Source organism: Physeter macrocephalus, chromosome 16 (genome assembly GCF_002837175.3).
Source record: "Physeter macrocephalus isolate SW-GA chromosome 16, ASM283717v5, whole genome shotgun sequence".
Lineage (NCBI taxonomy): Eukaryota > Metazoa > Chordata > Mammalia > Artiodactyla > Physeteridae > Physeter > Physeter macrocephalus.
In genome coordinates, this window is record NC_041229.1 from 77,860,031 (window position 1) to 77,877,189 (window position 17,159).

Genomic DNA, 17,159 nt, shown 5'->3' on the forward strand with positions numbered 1-17,159 from the left:
TAGTTTGTAACTTAAAGGGAGGTGCCTACTAAAGTTTGGTTCCTACTCTCTCACAGAAACTGGAAGATAGGGATGCTATCTTTCTTGATGATTATATTTCAAAGAAATAGTTCCCAGGTCAATTAAGAAGGACATTTTTGGGTCTTAAAGATGGCTAGTGGATTATTATAACTTTAATGAAGATTTACATATATTTCAAACAGACAGAGAAAGAACTTGAGTTTTCTAAAGTAAATGCTCTGAGAGGGAAGAAAAATGTCTTTTTCTTATTTCAACAGGAAAAATTAAGCCTCTTACTTTAAATTTCCATTTGCCCTTACACTATAAAATTAATGGTGTTTTCATAAATTTTTATCAATTTGTGAAATTTAAATTAATCTATTTATGTCACAGATGTGGAAACTGAGACCTAGAGAGTTGCAGTGATTTTCTTGATGTTAGTGACAAAATCTGGAACTCAAATTTTGATTTTCAAATTTCTTAACTAATGAATATGCTAAAACATGCATCATGACAGTGACATTTTTCTACTCTTTATATCTTTTTTGTATCTCCCATGTCTTTAATCTGGAAAGTATTGCTCTAGTAAGGATTTTCTTTTGTAAGGATAGATATCAAAAGATTCATACAATGCCTACTTAGCTGTGAGCGATGGTTGTGAGGATGGAGATATCAAAGTCATATGTCTTCTATGGTGTGTTTATTTATAAAAATTCAGTGATTTTAAAAATTTCTTAATTAAAACCTTTAACTTGATTTTGTTATACACATATGCATATACACATAATTTTATATAAAGGCAGCACAGTCTATTTTTTCCTTTTTCCTTTTTGCTTGCCTTTCATCTCCTAAATTCCCTCTATCTGCAACCCTCCTCTGCCTCTGTTAACCCATTCCATTTCAAATTTCTGACCTTAAACTATAATTTTATGTAGCCATACACAGGCACAAATACATTCACAGGGCATTATCATGGCTAGTGTTATATACAAATATATAAATGCATCATACTCTACATTCTTTCTTTTATTACTCAAAAATGTTTCATGGAAGCCCTTCCAAGTCATCTGGCATAGCTCTAATTGTTATATAATTGAATCTTAAAGTAATGTCATGTTGTCGGAGAAAACCCAGACTGGACACTAGTTAAGAGAGAAAAACAGATTTTTTTCAGGGATTATTGCAATTGGGGAAAAAGAGATCTCAGTATAGAACAGTGCTCAATCCTGAATACAACTTCAACAAGTAGGGATTTATAGCTATAGAGCAGGATGGGAGTAAGTAGATGGTAAATTACTAAGAGGAAACATCAGGGGTAAGAGGATTCTGGCTAACCCAAGGCGACAGGATTCTTGCTGAAAGCAGGTCAAAGTTGTCAGATATCACCTGGGCAATAGCGGAGGATAAGGAGCTTGATCTGATATCAAAGATGATGAGATATTGGGGGGGGGTGGGTTCTGGCTAAACTGATTTAGCAAGATTCTTGCTACAACTGGCTGATGTAGGCCTGACAAGGATGGATGCCAAACTTGTTTAGCTGAGAAGAGGGCTCAGAGGAATCTGAGTGAAGTTTGGTCAGGAGAGCATCTTTGCCAGTGTATGTAACAGATTATTCAGGTCTCATTTTATTTCCAAATATTTATCTATGATTAATGCTGCTTTAAATTTATGCTCTTAAGGGCTGGATAAATAGATTCCCAGCTGTAGGGTTAGTGGGAGAAGAGTTGAATATTTTTAGTTTCAAGTAATCTTGCCAAAAGGCTTGTGATACTTCCATCTTTGACTATATTTGTATGAGAGACCCTCCTTTCCTAAAAGATAGATTTCTAGACTTATGTACATAGGGACACAGAATGAATTCTGCCACACATCCACAGTGGGCTTGGGTTATTCTCTTAGTTTACATTGGCAGACCTTGAAAGAAAAAGACTATGCAAATACGCTGGTTGTCACATTGAATGTTGGGTCTGAAACAAAGAAAAGGAAAAGAATGGCTTCAGATAACACAGATGCCTCTTAGCAAAATAATCTGTGGCCTTTGAGCCAAGATTCAGAGGAATTCTACAGCTCTCTTGAATTTCTTTAAGGAAAGCATTGCAAATGTTTCCCCAGGATATAATTCCCTGTGGTCGCCAATTTAATATCCTGACCAAGCCAAGTAAAAGTCACTCTTATTCAGTCTTTTTGACTATGAATAAATAAGAATCTACACTTTGGAATAACTTTGACAGCTGTTGTGGGGGGAGGATAATTTAAATATTTCTTCTTTTTGATATATATTTGAGTTGGAAATCTGACTATATATATTCCTAAATATATCTTCCTTAGTGTTTCACAAAGCAGTAAATTTCCTATAGAAAGTATTCAAAACTCCTGAACATGGCATTCAAGGGTTTTGATAATTTGAATCTTACCAACTTTTTCAGGTTTTACCCAATAGCCCAGTAAGTACCCTATATGCAATTTAGACTATATTACTTGCTGATTTACAGTTTATGTGCACTCAGCACTTTCTCATTTGCATTGTCATCACTCATATTGTTCCCTCTGTTCAGAATATCTTTTCCATTTACTGCATTTAATAATCCTATGCATCATTCAAACCCCAACACAAATATCTTTTCTTCCATGAAATTTTCCATGGTTGTTTAACCTGAAGTTGATCTCTCCTAATGACTTAGTCATATCACATTTTGCCATATGTTATCCTCATTTCCATATGTGTTCTATTTTAGCTATATATTGCAAGCCACTGGATTAGGGATGATGTATTGCTAATGTGGATAATTTTTTCAAAGATTCCTACATGTAGAAGGAACCAAGAAAATATTTACTGGGTTCACTTGTTATAATGAGACTTCATAATGCAATATTTTGTCATCAAATATATCTAGAGTTGAAGACTACCTACATGATATACTATCTGTGTGACCTTGGAGAAATTAAGCTGCATCTCTTCTTTCTTGCTTGTAAAATGGATGTATAATGTCACTTACATTTCAGGATGATTATGAGAATTAATGATATGTGTGAAATATCTGCCACATGTCTGACATATACTTGTGCATAATAAATATTAGATATTATTTTTTTAAGAATAAATAACATGAACCCACAGTTTTGGCTGCCATAATAAATGATTCTTTATATATAGGCAGAAATGCTGCAGACAGTTTGAATGGAGGTTTATATTTCTGCAATTATTGTTGTTGTTCTCTTTGGGGGGAAAAGCAAAGTTTCTTGAGATCTCATAACACTAATCCAGAGCTTTGAATTTTATGAGGTTTAAATCTGGAGGCATTCAAAAAACTCTTGTAGGATTCTTTCATTTAAAACAAAAACTAAAAAACACTTAAAATGATGTTGAAACATTAAAAGACTACTCCATGATAAGTGTCATTGATTTCATTGTATTTGCATTTGGAATAAACGTCCAGACATATTGGTTATGGCAGGTCATCAAAGGAACAAAAAGAATAAGGAAAAGTTCCAAATGATGGGGACAAGTCACAGGATATGAGAGCTAGTTTGTAGAGGTTTTCACTGGCCCAATCCAGGACAGTTTAAACATGAAATTAAATAATAATGTTTAGAAAAAAAAAGGGAAGAGATACATGGTTCCAAGCACATTTTATTCTGTAAAAGCTGTTGTACAATAACTCATTAAAAAATACTAACTCTAACAATTAATTATAAAATGAAGAAATGGACAGAATAAATGACCTGCAAATTCAGAAAAGGAAGGAACTATATAGTTCTAGGAGGAGATTTCATGGAGGAAGTAAGATATGGCAATTTTTCTATCTAGTTTGGCAAACAAAGAGTAGGTAAATGTACCCCAGGCTGATGTAAGAATTCCATCGAAAGCTAGAAGTGAGAATTCATTCAGCCAACCTACATTTATTAAGTACTTCACAATGTGCTAGCAAATAAAAACAATCTGGACTTAAGGAAATCATTTATTCAAAAAACTATTGCAATAAGAATGCTCTAACCATTAAATCTTCACCTTAGAGTGAAGACAGAAAAGGCTTTCTTTTATAGACAGAAGTAACACAAGGTTAGAAAGAAGTGGGTATGGGGCAGTGGGGTGAGCAGGTGGTGTGATCAGACAAGTGAACAGGAAATGTTTCTTCACCGTTGGCTGATTCTCAGAAGGGATTGTTAAACTGGGGAGAGGTGGTGTGGTGTTCGTGGTTCCAATGCTTACTTAAGTTCCCAGTACTTGCTTAAGCTCAAAACGGGGCAACCTTCAAAGGGCCTTGGGGCAAGAAAGAAACTGGGTGATAATTTGATCAGATGAAGTAGCAGGCATTTTGTCCACATTGGTCAGTGGGGGCAAATATTTCAGCTTACTAATCATTTATGAGACAGATAATGGGCTTTGGAGGATCTATGTTTGACTTTGTCAAAAGTTGACAAGGGGATCATCTGTGAGTCTGATCTAAGTCATATGGAAGGATCATTCTTGGCAGTAAGACATTTCCTAGAACACAAAGTTTGGGGTGAATTTCTTAACTACTGATAAGAAAGCACAGGGCTCAGGTACAATTTAACATTGTCAGTAGAAAATGCTGTGCTAGGCAATAGTAGTACTAGACAACATTCATGCAAGCAAAGATTTCAATTATGTGGTGAGACATATACATACACGTAAATAATATACGTAAATATACATAAATCATACATAAATAAATAATACACATGAAGATACATACATAAATAATATACTATTAATATAAATGAATATTACATATAAATATTATAATAAATTACACAGTTAATATAAAACTCTGAAGGGAGATGGAGAATAGAGAAAGAGAAGAGACTGGCTTGATGTATGTAGAGGTTTTGTGTTGTGAAATCAAGTGTTAAGACTAGAGTATGACGTTTTTTGAGGGTTTTGGCTATTAGGAAGAATTTAATATATGATTATTAGGGGGATTTATTTTAATTTCAGTTTCAGTTTATTCATACAAATGAAAATGGACAAAAACACATTTAGGGACTTCCCTGGTGGTCCAGTGGTAAAGGATCTGCCTACCAATGTGGGGGATGCGGGTTTGATCCCTGGTCGGGGAACTAAGATCCCACATGCTGCAGGGCAACTAAGCCCACGTGCCACAACTACTGAACCCTTGCACCTCAACTAGAGAGGCTGGGTGCCGCAAACTACAGAGCCCACACACTCTGGAGCCCTTGTGCCACAACTACAGAGCCAACACGCTCTGGAGCCCGTGCCCCATAACTAGAGAGAGAAAAAAAAAATTTAAATATTTTCAAGAAATTCTCTTCAGTTGCTAATTAACCAAGCACAGGACACATAGGACGAAAGGGATCAGCAAAGGAAACTGAAGGAATATGAAGATAGTTTCAAGCCAGAAGGCAAGCAGCCTTGACCTTGACATAGCCCAAGGAACCACCAGTTTTGAACTATAAGTGGATCCAAATAGAACTTTAAGTTTAGAAAGTCTGATTTGAAATCAGTGTATTAAATGGATTGGAGAAGCAAATAAGAAGTCAATTAATATAGTGCTATAAATATTTAGATAATGAAGAATTGAACTGACAGTAAGATTGGGTAGTTGCAAATAAAAGTGTTCAAATATTCACTAAAAGTTTCATCTTTAGTGAAATTAGACAAGTTTGTCATCAAACAATTTTGGAGCCAGTGGAAAAACTGGAAAAAAATTGTCAAAAAAATCCCTTTGAAGGCATTGGAGAACCACCAATGCACAGGTGGCAAGTACTCAAAGGACCAATCCCTGAGAAATGAACTACAGGAATTAACTCAGCAATTGTGGTTACGTAACAGAGCATTTGCAAATATGACCATAATCATTCTTCTCCTTACATACATGCTCATTTACAATATGACTTTTTTTTTTTTTTTTTTTTGCGGTACGCGGGCCTCTCACTGCTGTGGCCTCTCCCGTTGCGGAGCACAGGCTCCAGACGCGCAGGCTCAGCGGCCATGGCTCACAGGCCCAGCCGCTCCGCGGCATGTGGGATCCTCCCGGACCGGGGCACGAACCCGCGTCCCCTGCATCGGCAGGCGGACTCTCAACCACTGCGCCACCAGGGAAGCCCCAGGGGCAAGAGAATCTTGAAGAAAAAGATAACATTCAAGTTTTCAGATCACGGGATATCTACATTTCACAATTTTATCAACTACATTATTTGAGACAATGGCATTAACAAAAGGATAGACGAACAGAAAAATCTGACAGATTAAATAACATAGGAACAGGCACTTTTTAATTTAGAAAATGAATTTATGAAAAAATGGCATTGCAAAATACAGGGAAGTAATTATATGTCTAACAAATGATGCTGAGTTATTTGTATATACATATGAAAATAAATGTATTTTGACCCCTAAATATTCAATACAAAAAATTTCAGGTGGATTGCAGACCTGAAATGTGAAAAGTTAAATGAATAATTTAACTAATTATTCAATAATTAAGCTTCTAGACAATAACATAGTAAGTAAGCCTACATTTCTTAATTTGGGTATAAAAGAGACAACTCCTAATATAAAAGATTAATAATTTTGTCTATATTTGTATTATCAATACAAATATATTTGTACTCATCAAAAGACACCATTAAGAAATTGAGAATTCAAGCAGCAAATTAGGGAATTTTTTCAATACATTTAACCAACAAACATCTCCTATTTGGAATATATAAATATCTCCTATGAATCAGTATTAAGCAATGGACAAACTAATGGGAAAAGGGCAAAAGGCATGAACAAGCGTTTTATAAAAGAAAATATGCAAATATTATCTTTAGTAAAGTGCTCACTTTATGAATCAACAGTAAAATGCAAATTATAGCTATATTGAGATGCTATTACACAACTACTAGAGTGACTGAAATAAAAAAAAAATACTGACAATACTAGTGTTAATAAGAATGTGAAATGGACTTCACTTCTACTCTATAGCAGTTTGGAGAATTCTTTGGCAGTATTTACTAAAGTTGTACAAAGGCATACTCTATAATAGAGCAATTCCATTCTTAGATATATACCCAGCATACATGTATGTATATGTTAAATACAAGGAATATAAAATATTAATAGCAGCATTATTTGCAACAGTCAAAAACTGGAAAAAAAAAAGCACAAGTGTCTGTCAACACTAGAATACATTATAGCATAATTATTTACTAGTGTACCAAGAAGCAATAAAAAATAAACTATTTCTCTACAGAAATTTCATGTTGTATAAAACAAGTCAAACACAAAAGACATTCAGTGATTGTACTTGTATAAATTTGAAACATAGGCAAATGATTATAAAGTAATAGAAGTCAGAATGTTAGCTCTGTTTGGGGAGAGCTTTTGAAAATACACTTTGGGTATTTTCAAAAGTGTATTTTCTGTTTGTAAAATTTTTTATCGTGGGATTGTGCATTTTTTTCTGCATGAATGTTATAACTCAATAAAAATTTTATTTTAAAAAATGGACTGTGAAAAATGGTATCACCTGAAAATTACAGTAAACAGTTGCATACATTTTGCTCAGTGGTGAAACATAATTAATACATCTATTTTAAAATCAAACACAAGATAAAAGACATTATCATCATTTTCTCTATTCAACCTTGTTTTGGAGGTCTTAAGCAGTGCAATTAGCAAAGAAAAAAAATAAATGTTATATCTATTAGAAAAAAGTGTTGTCTACTTAAAAAAGCCAAACGAATCAACTGAGTAACGGTAGAACTAAGTTTGTTTAATAAGATATACAGAATCAAGATCAACTTATAAAGTCAATAGCTTTAAAAGAAGCTGGCAATATTCATTTAGACAATTGAATGGAAAAACCCATCCACAATAACAACAATAGGTCTAACAAGAAATGAATAAGAACTCTATGAAATAACTGTAAAACATTACTGAATTGTATAAAATAACTAGAACGATATATGAGACACTGTATATTTCTGGACTGGAAGATGACTTATTGTTATCTAGTTCCCTAAATGTAACTATAATATGAATGCGATTTTATATTTATAACTATAATATGAATGCGAATTCCCTGTTGGAGTTTTTGAGAAATTGACAAGCTGATTCTAAAATTCACTGAGAAGAAACAAATACAGAAAAAAATTTCAGTAAAACTATGAATGAAAACAGTAGGGTAAAATCTAGGAAATATCAAAATATAGTGCACAGTTCCAGTAACTAAACCCTGATATGGCTCTGAGACAAATTCATCTGTAGATCAGAATAGAGAATTCAAAACATACAGTAAAAAGGAATTTGATACATAAGAAAAATGTCATTTCAAAATCAGTGATGAAAGGATTGTCCCAATTATGCTAAAACAATTGTCTATCCATATCTAAGTTATATTCCTACCTTTTACCATATGTATAAAACATATTCCAAAATTAATTTGGTAGTTTAGCAAGAATTAACAATTAATGCATTTTCATAAGCCTACACAAACTTTTAAAGAATAATATTGGGATGGAGAAGATCCACCTGTGCAAGAACAATTCAGATGCCATAAAGGAAAATATTTATCTAGAAATATATTTTTAAAATTGTAGGGGATGATAAACTGAAATACCAATAACAGATTTGGAAAATGTTTTCCATATATCAATAATAACAACTAAAAACCGTACTGGACCCAGACAGTTTATAAATCAATATGTTAGATAACTGTTATGGATTGAATTGTGTCCCCCCCAAAATTCATATATTGAAGTCCTAACCCATCAAATGTAACATCATTTGGATATGGGTGTTTGCAGAATTTATCAAGTTAACATGAGGTCACTGGAGTGGGCTCTAAATCAATATGACTGGTGTCCTTATAAAAAAGGAAAATTTGGACATGGAGTTGCACATAGAAGACAATGTGAAGAGACATAGAGGGAAGACAGCCATCTGCAAGCCAAGGGGACAGCCCTAGAACAGATCCTTCCTTCACTGCCCTCATAAGAAGCTAACTCTACCAACAACTTGATTTTGGATTTCTAGAATCTAGAATTGTGAGACAAAAAATTCTGTTGTTTGAGTCACCCATCCTGTGGTATCTTATTATAGCAGCCCCAGAAAAGTAATACAATAACGAATCCAAAATTTAAATAGGTAAATGGCCTAGACAGATAACTTATAGAGGAAGAAATACAAGTGCTGATTAAAGTAATGAAAATATAATCAGTCTTTCTAAGGAAGTGATTGGAAATTATATCAGAAAGAAGATATCATTGTTCACCCATGCCATCAAGAAATATTATATAAAGGGAGGGAGGACAATTTCCAGTTCAGGTGAAAGTGTTGAGAAGAATATCAGAATACACTGTACTGATAAGAGAAGTACAGACTAGCCTAGTTTACAGGAAGACAATTTACTGTCACCTATCAAAATTAACGTGTCAACTTTAGAGTGAAATATTTCCACTTCTGGCAACATATGTCATAGAAAATTTTAGGAAAAATATTTTTACCCGTTTATATGGACTTCATTACTTTTCAAGAGAGAAAGAAAAATTGAAAATACCTTAAATGTCCAGTGGTGAAATATACTACAGTATGGGCATAATGGATTTTAATATGGGTAGACATGGAAAGAGCTCCAAGACAAACAAGACAGTTGCAAAACATGACTGCATGAGGGTCGTATTTTTTGTTTTATGTTATGGGGAAAAAACATGTATTGGAAGATAAACATGCACTCATTTGTAAGTGTAAGAAGATCTGATAAGATGCTAAGCAATGCTTCTGTCAAGGTAGTTTTCTTCTACAGAGTAACTTATTTCCCCTTTCATAAGGTCTTTGAGTGATTGAATCTAGAGTGTTGCTATTAACACTTTTGACTATATTTTTCTGATAAATGATTTCTTCATGGTTCTTAGTGTATTTGCCAGAAAATAAAGGAATTAAAATTGGTTTTCCTTTCCTCATGAAGTTATTTGAATGCCAGATATGAGAATGAAATTAAAAGATAATTATAAATAATTATAAAGGAAATGTTATTCATAATTTTATCTAATGGCAAATAATAAATGGCAAATAAATCCAAATACTGAAAACTTATATATGCAACAGTGATGGAAGAAATCACACAGAATAAGTTCTGTGATGGGCACAGTGAACTTTTATCTATAAAGAACTCCTAGCCAATCAGTATGTTCTTAACAGTATAATGGCAAACACAGTGGACATTGGAGACTGACTGATACACTTCCTTGATATGTTCTTGGAAATTATTATTCCTATGACTCAATTTCTTCAGCAGTAAAATGGAATTAATACTAGTGTTTATTAATACTAGTGCTTATCTCATAGAGTTGTTCTGAAGATTAGATGAGTGAATAAATATATGTAAGACCATCTTGCATATAATACATTGTCAATGCTTGTAATCTAACACTGTGATTTATTATGGTCACTTAAGATAATTTTAGAGATGTGTTTATTGTCACAAATATGCAGGAAAAAAAATCATGTCATGAAGTAAGGTTGTATAATTAGAAGTAGATGACAATGTGCCTTGCTATTCATTATTTGACTTTGCTAGTAAGTGTGAAAGGAAACCTGGGGCATTAATAGCTATCTTATTACTGGCTGATTACTGTTCATCAGTGAAAATCTCAAGGCCAGGGAGAAATATTGAGGCTCTCGCAGTGGAGCATTCCAGTTTCCTCCAAACAAGAGGAATGTGAAGAGTGTTAGAAACCTGCATTTAAAAAATGAGAAAAGGCAAAGAATTGTAATAGAAACCTATTGCAGATGGGGTGCATTTATTAATCATGACTAAGGCCATTGGTAGACCCAGTTGCTTTATAATTCTGCAGAAAGACTGTAAATTCATCAAATTTCTCAGTCATAAATATTTTATACTTTTAAAAATGAATTATCTACTGTGGGTTCAAAAACTTACATAAGTTGCTGCAACTAACACATAACAATCTGTGTGAGGTCCAGTAGCATTGCATTTTACAGACAAAGAAACTAAAGATGAGAGAATTTGAGCTATTTTCCAACAAGTTTAATGTTGAACTTGTCAACCCAACTTTGACTAAAAAACTGTTCATACAATGGATTCTCTCTCAGTGAAGGGCTGTGTTTAACTGTTGCCTAAACCAGAGACATGGCAACATTAATAACTAACTCCTTCCCACTCTTTCCCTATAACACACATACAAAATAAAAAATTTTAATTATACATTATTGATTCAGTTTTGTATGTTTTGCTGAAATCCAGCCAAGCTTCCCTGTCTCTACTGCTTCTAAACTAATTTAGGCCACCACAAGTCTTTTCCGTGGCTTATTTCAGTGGTAACTTCCTTAACAGTCTCCTTTTCTCCAGATTTTTCCATCCTCCAGTACATTTCCCAGTTTTTAGCCAGGGAAATCTTTCCAAAACATAAAACTGACCATGTCACTCCCTGCTTAAAACCCTTCAATTGCTTCCCCTTGATTCCTTTTTTTTTTTTCCTTTTTTTTTTATAGATAAGTTCATTTGTGTCATATTTTTTTAACTTTTTATTTTATATTTCCTTTTTTTTTTATAGATAAGTTCATTTGTGTCATATTTTTTTAACTTTTTGTTTTATATTGGAGTATAGCCAATTAACAATGTTGTGATAGTTTCAGGCGCACAGCAAAGCAACTCAGCCATACATATACATGTATCCATTCTCTCCCAGACTCCCCTCCCATCCAGGCTGCCACATAACATTGAGCAGGGTTCCCTGTGCTATACAGTAGGCCCTTGTTGGTTATCCACTTTAAATATAGCAGTGTGTACATGTCGATTCCAAACTCCCTAACTATCCCTTCCCCCCACCCTTTCCCCGGGTAACCATAAGTTCGTTCTCTAAGTCTGTGAGTCTGTTTCTGTTTTGTAAATAAGTTCGTTTGTATCATTTCTTTTTAGATTCCGTATATAAGGGATAGCATACAATACCTCTCTTTCTCTGACTTACTTCACTCAGTATGACAATCTCTAGGTCTGTCCAAGTTGCTGCAAATGGCATTATTTCATTCTTTTTAATGGCTGAGTAATGTTCCATTGTATATATATATATATATATATATATATATATATATATATATATATATATATATACCACATCTTCTTTATACAGTCCTCTGTTGATGGACATTGAGATTGCTTCCATGTCTTCCCCTTGTTTTCCAAACAATGCCCATACTCCTAAACATCATTTAAGAGTTTTGCAGGGCTTCCCTGGCGGCGCAGTGGTTGAGAGTCCTCCTGCCGATGCAGGGGACACAGGTTCGTGCCCCGGTCCGGGAAGATCCCACATGCCACAGAGCGGCTGGGCCCGTGAGCCATGGCCACTGAGCCTGTGCGTCTGGAGCCTGTGCTCCGCAACGGGAGAGGCCACAGCAGTGAGAGGCCCGCGTACCGCAAAAAAACAAACAAACAAAAAAAGAGTTTTGCATACTTTTGCTCATGCTCTCCACATCCTCATTTCAGCAGCGAATCTCTCTACCCCCATTTTCTACTCCAAACCTTCTGACATTTATGCATTTATTTTTTAATTCAGTAAGCTCATTTTCATTAGTATTTACACATGCTTTCCCCCATTCATATAGCTAAATTCTATTTATATTTCAAAATGCGTATATTTTATATTACTTTTACCAGGAGTTCTTCCCCGGATTCGTGGTTCTAATCTCTAATCACCTGTGTGTACCAATTAATCATTTTTAACCTTTCCCTATCAGGTATAGTTCTGTGCTGCACTGACAACTGTTTCCTTGCTACATTCTTCCCCCACACGTGGACACTTGCTATAATATATATAAATACACACACACACAAATATACACACTATTTGTTCATTCATTCCTTAAGTAGGATCTTAGGGTAGTAACTTAATTTTTCTGAGCCCAGTCTTTTATATCGGCAAAATTAGAATGACAATACCTGTCTTATTATCTTGCAAAGTCCATATGAGAAAAATGGAAAAAAAAAGTACATATATATGTATGATAATGAGATGTCTTTCCTTCATTGTAATAGATAACAAGTCTGTTCAAATTTCACTGTAATTACTATCGTTATTGACTGATTTTTAGCGGTATTTTCTTTAATAGCAATAGAGATTTTGAAAGGAGTGCCTTTTCAGTGCACTTCATTCCCTACAAACCAAGGGCGAAGCAAAGCCCCTCCATTCTGCTCTGGTTCCACCCCCAAGTTTGTCCCCCAAGTGTCAGAACCTGTCTACATCTCTGATCTACATTGGTTCAAATCAAATCTCTTGCTGTAAAACTTCAAGGACCTTAGAAAAAAGTGTGTAATGTCATGGAAAATATCTATTTTCCAAGAGGTATCTGATAAACTATGTTATACAGGCAAAAGATGTGCAGTGTTGTTCTGGAAAGTCTGTAGCCTGGATAGTCCTCAATGCAAAATGAAACATTTCTTTAAAAAACTGGTATTTCAATTTTCCCTTTTTAGATGAACTAATAAAAACAAAACATACTAGTAATTAAGGTTTCAGTTTATCTAGATTTTGCTTAAAATGCAAGGGTCTGTGATTATGGCCAAAATGACTAGAGCCAAGTGAAGGCATTTGGGGGGCCCTCATGCCTTTTCTTTCTGTGTTAGACAGGACTATGAAGAGCTAGAAAAGCAGCTGAAGCAAGTCTTTAAGGAGCGAAGCACCATCCTCCGTCAGCTGACAAAAACATCAAGAGAACTTGATGGAATTAAAGTCAACCTTCAGGTGAGATGAAAACTAATTTTCTCAGCAGCAAAGGGTAAGGAGTCACCTGGTCTGTCTCAGTGGGTTAACATGTATATGTAACTGCATTTTTTACCAGTTTTGAATATATTTCTGGGCTTGAACATGAGTTATTATTTATTATTATATGAGCTTTGAAAAGAAATGTCATTTGAAATGCAGTCTGGGAATCTGTGGTTTGCAAATTCAGGAATGAGAAAACTGTGTGCTTGGCAAAGCCATCAATTTCTCACAGTTTCTAAGATCAGTTTGACCCCTGTGTTTTTTATATTACAAAATGATGAAAAGCAGTTATGGCTAAGAGTTATAAATGAACATAGAAATGATCTCTTGAAGAGAACTTTAAATTCCACAAAGGATAGTTCTGAAAATTCTTTAATAAACCTCATTACTAAGATGGGTAAATGCCTTGCAAAGGAAAGTGTCAACTGTGAAAATGTATTAGCACTCAGTGAAATCTAAATCAAAAACCAAAGACAAGATCTATATCTGATAAGAAAAGTTTCTGAAATATCTGAGAATATATTTTAATATTTTACTTTAACATTGTATTTATTGAATAAATACTGTATACTAAAAGCTTTGCATGTATTATAGGATTTAATTCTCATAATATATCAATGAGGGTAGGCATTATAAATGTGAGTTTTCTTGTTACACATGAGGAATCATGCTTGAGTGTCACAAAGGAAACCAGAGTTTAAATGCAGGCATCCTGACTCCAGGGCCGGTCTGTTAGTTATCGCACTGAACCAAGTTTCTGAACCTTGTGCAATCACCATTGTTCTTAGCTTTTTAGTCCCATGATGATGATTATGGTGTCAGTAACCACTACAGTTTATTGAATGTGGTCTCTTGTGTTAGGTCCTCTTTCTCCAATTTTTAATTAATTTTCACATGATGATTATGCTATGATTATTATTAGCCTTATTTTACAGGTGAGAAAACAGAGTTAGAAAAGGGCTCGGAATCTGAGAGCACAGAGAAAGGAGGTGGATCTGGTATTTTGAACCCAACACCCAAGCTCTTGTTCCAGAAGTTGTATTACATCTTGAGAACATGAAAATAGCAGAAAAATTACTCACACTCCAGTATGATACAGTGACAGGTAGCAAGATGGTAACAGTGCAGGAATAACAGTTCTATGGTAGAAGTTTGCACAGAGCATTAGGAACGCACCGACTAGGATGAAAATGGGTGCATATTGATTGCCATATAGGAAGTTGAGGGCAGAATGCTACCTTTTCATTAAGTAGAAATTCACAAGTTTTATGAGACTTCAAAGAATATTTAGGACACCTGCACCTTCTTAGAGGCATGAAACACCTGGCACGTTGAGAATTTTTCAAGCTTATGGTGAAATAAATGCCCATGAGTGGTCAGTACTTCCAGCCAGGACACTCAGTATCTCTATACTAGCAGCCTAAGTTAAGTCAACCTAAGTGTCCATCGACAGATGAATGGATAAAGAAGATGTGGCACATATATATAATGGAATATTACTCAGCCATAGCAAGAAACAAAATTGAGTTATTTGTAGTGAAGTGGATGGACCTAGAGACTGTCATACAGAGTGAAGTAAGTCAGAAAGAGAAAAACAAATACCATAAATACCATATGCTAACACACATATATGGAATCCCAAAAAAAGACATAGAATTACAGTCTAGGAAATTACTTGAAATAAATGTACAATTTTGTGGAGTTACTTTTTGAAAGGGTAATACATCTATCACTAAATGTAATTGCAATCTTTTAAAATGCCTTTTATTTATTTTGTGACAGCCATTGTGCAAGGTGTTTTTTTATTTAATTTTTACCTTATTAAATCCCCTCAACAAACTTTTCACAAAATAAGATAATATTTTACTCATTGTACAGTGAGGAAACAAAATTCAAAGAGGCCACAGGAATCTCCCAAAGTCATGCATCTAATAAATGTTGATTCCAGGTTTCAAACTCATAGTAAATAAATAAATATATTGCCCATTGTACACATTTTTTTCCAGTGGGGCTTCATAAAGACATGAGCTTTGAAAGCCTTGTTCACCTCTGTAACCATAGCACCTGGATGGCATCACAATATAGATCCATAAATAAACATTGTATTAATTAAGTAGTAGGTATATCAATCTTTGGTATCCTTAAAGTCATCAAAATTATTTTCCAAGACGTATACCCCACTTCTCTGGACATTGCTGGGGAAATAATATTCAAATACTCATGAGTTCTTCTAATTGCATACATTTTTCAGACCCTCATCTGCATACCTACCCTCTTCATATTTTCATTTCTTCATTTCATGTTTTGTTTTGTTTTTAATTTCTTGAGGATAGTGCCATGCCCTTTTAATCTTTGTTTCCTTCAGAATGCCTGGAGTGTAGCAGATGGTAAAATGAATAAGCATATTTTTATTATACTTTTCACCAAGTGCTTTCACACATCTATTATCCCCTTTGAGTTTTCCAGTAACTGCCTAATGTAGGCTTTCAAAATTCTCATCCCTGTTTATCAGATAAGGAAGCCAAAGTGCAGATTTTGTGACCTGTCCCAGGTCATATGGCCATGATGCACTTTGAACTGTAAATCCCATGATTGGTGATTTTCCCCCAAACCTGCTTTTTTGTGTTTTCTGTCAAGCTACTCTCTTCAAATAAACAGAGAACCTTTTATTGGCTGCTTCCTAATAATGATATCAATCAGTCATTTTAGGGAAAAGGGTTCTCTTGTGATGTTCACCCCACCACATCCATATCAGAATGCTTAACTTACTACATGAAAATTGTTTCTAGCATTAGGCTGAAAAATTGGTGAAGTCAGACACTATGGCTTTGTTGTTAAATAAATATTAGGTAAGCAACATATTTGCCATTCTTGTTATTGTCAGTTCCTTACCTGTCATAGCTGCTCTTTTTACAAACAATATTATTGCCTCTGTTTCAGCTTTTAATATCAAAAAGGATAGGTTACCCTGTTAAATAATATACTAAGTATAAATAAGAAAGTTTTCAGGGAAGGATTAACGGGTCAGAGTCTCTAATGAGAAAAGCTCAGTGGGCTTTTCTCTTTTAATTCATGGTCTGTCAATGCTGAATTTGCCAGAGTAAATAAACAGTAATGACTGAGGTGGTCTTTTTTTTTCTTTAATACACTATCTATACAGAACAGTTACAATTTTAAATGGCCCTAGTTTTTCTATGCGTTTTAATGCGTTACTCGTAAATAATAGACAAGACCAAACAGGTGCATGCCATTTGACTGCTTTCATCCTCATGTATTATTACTTAGCTTATTTAGGGAGGCCTTTTATGTCCCCTTGTGTTTGTAGAAACTATGCCAGAACCAGTTTAACATGCCTGCAGAGAACATAGTAAAACTTCAAATGAAGAGCAGAAGATATGTTTTATATT

General features: G+C 34.4%; 1 protein-coding gene across 1 annotated transcript in view; it reads left to right on the forward strand.

Annotated features, from left to right (window-relative positions):
• The window catches only part of LUZP2 (leucine zipper protein 2), a 438,414-nt gene that overhangs the window by 195,103 nt on the left and 226,152 nt on the right, over positions 1 to 17,159 (forward strand). Inside the window, 1 exon segment of the mRNA XM_024118909.3 lies at positions 13,614 to 13,731. Within this exon segment, the coding sequence (XP_023974677.3) occupies positions 13,614 to 13,731 (118 nt within the window).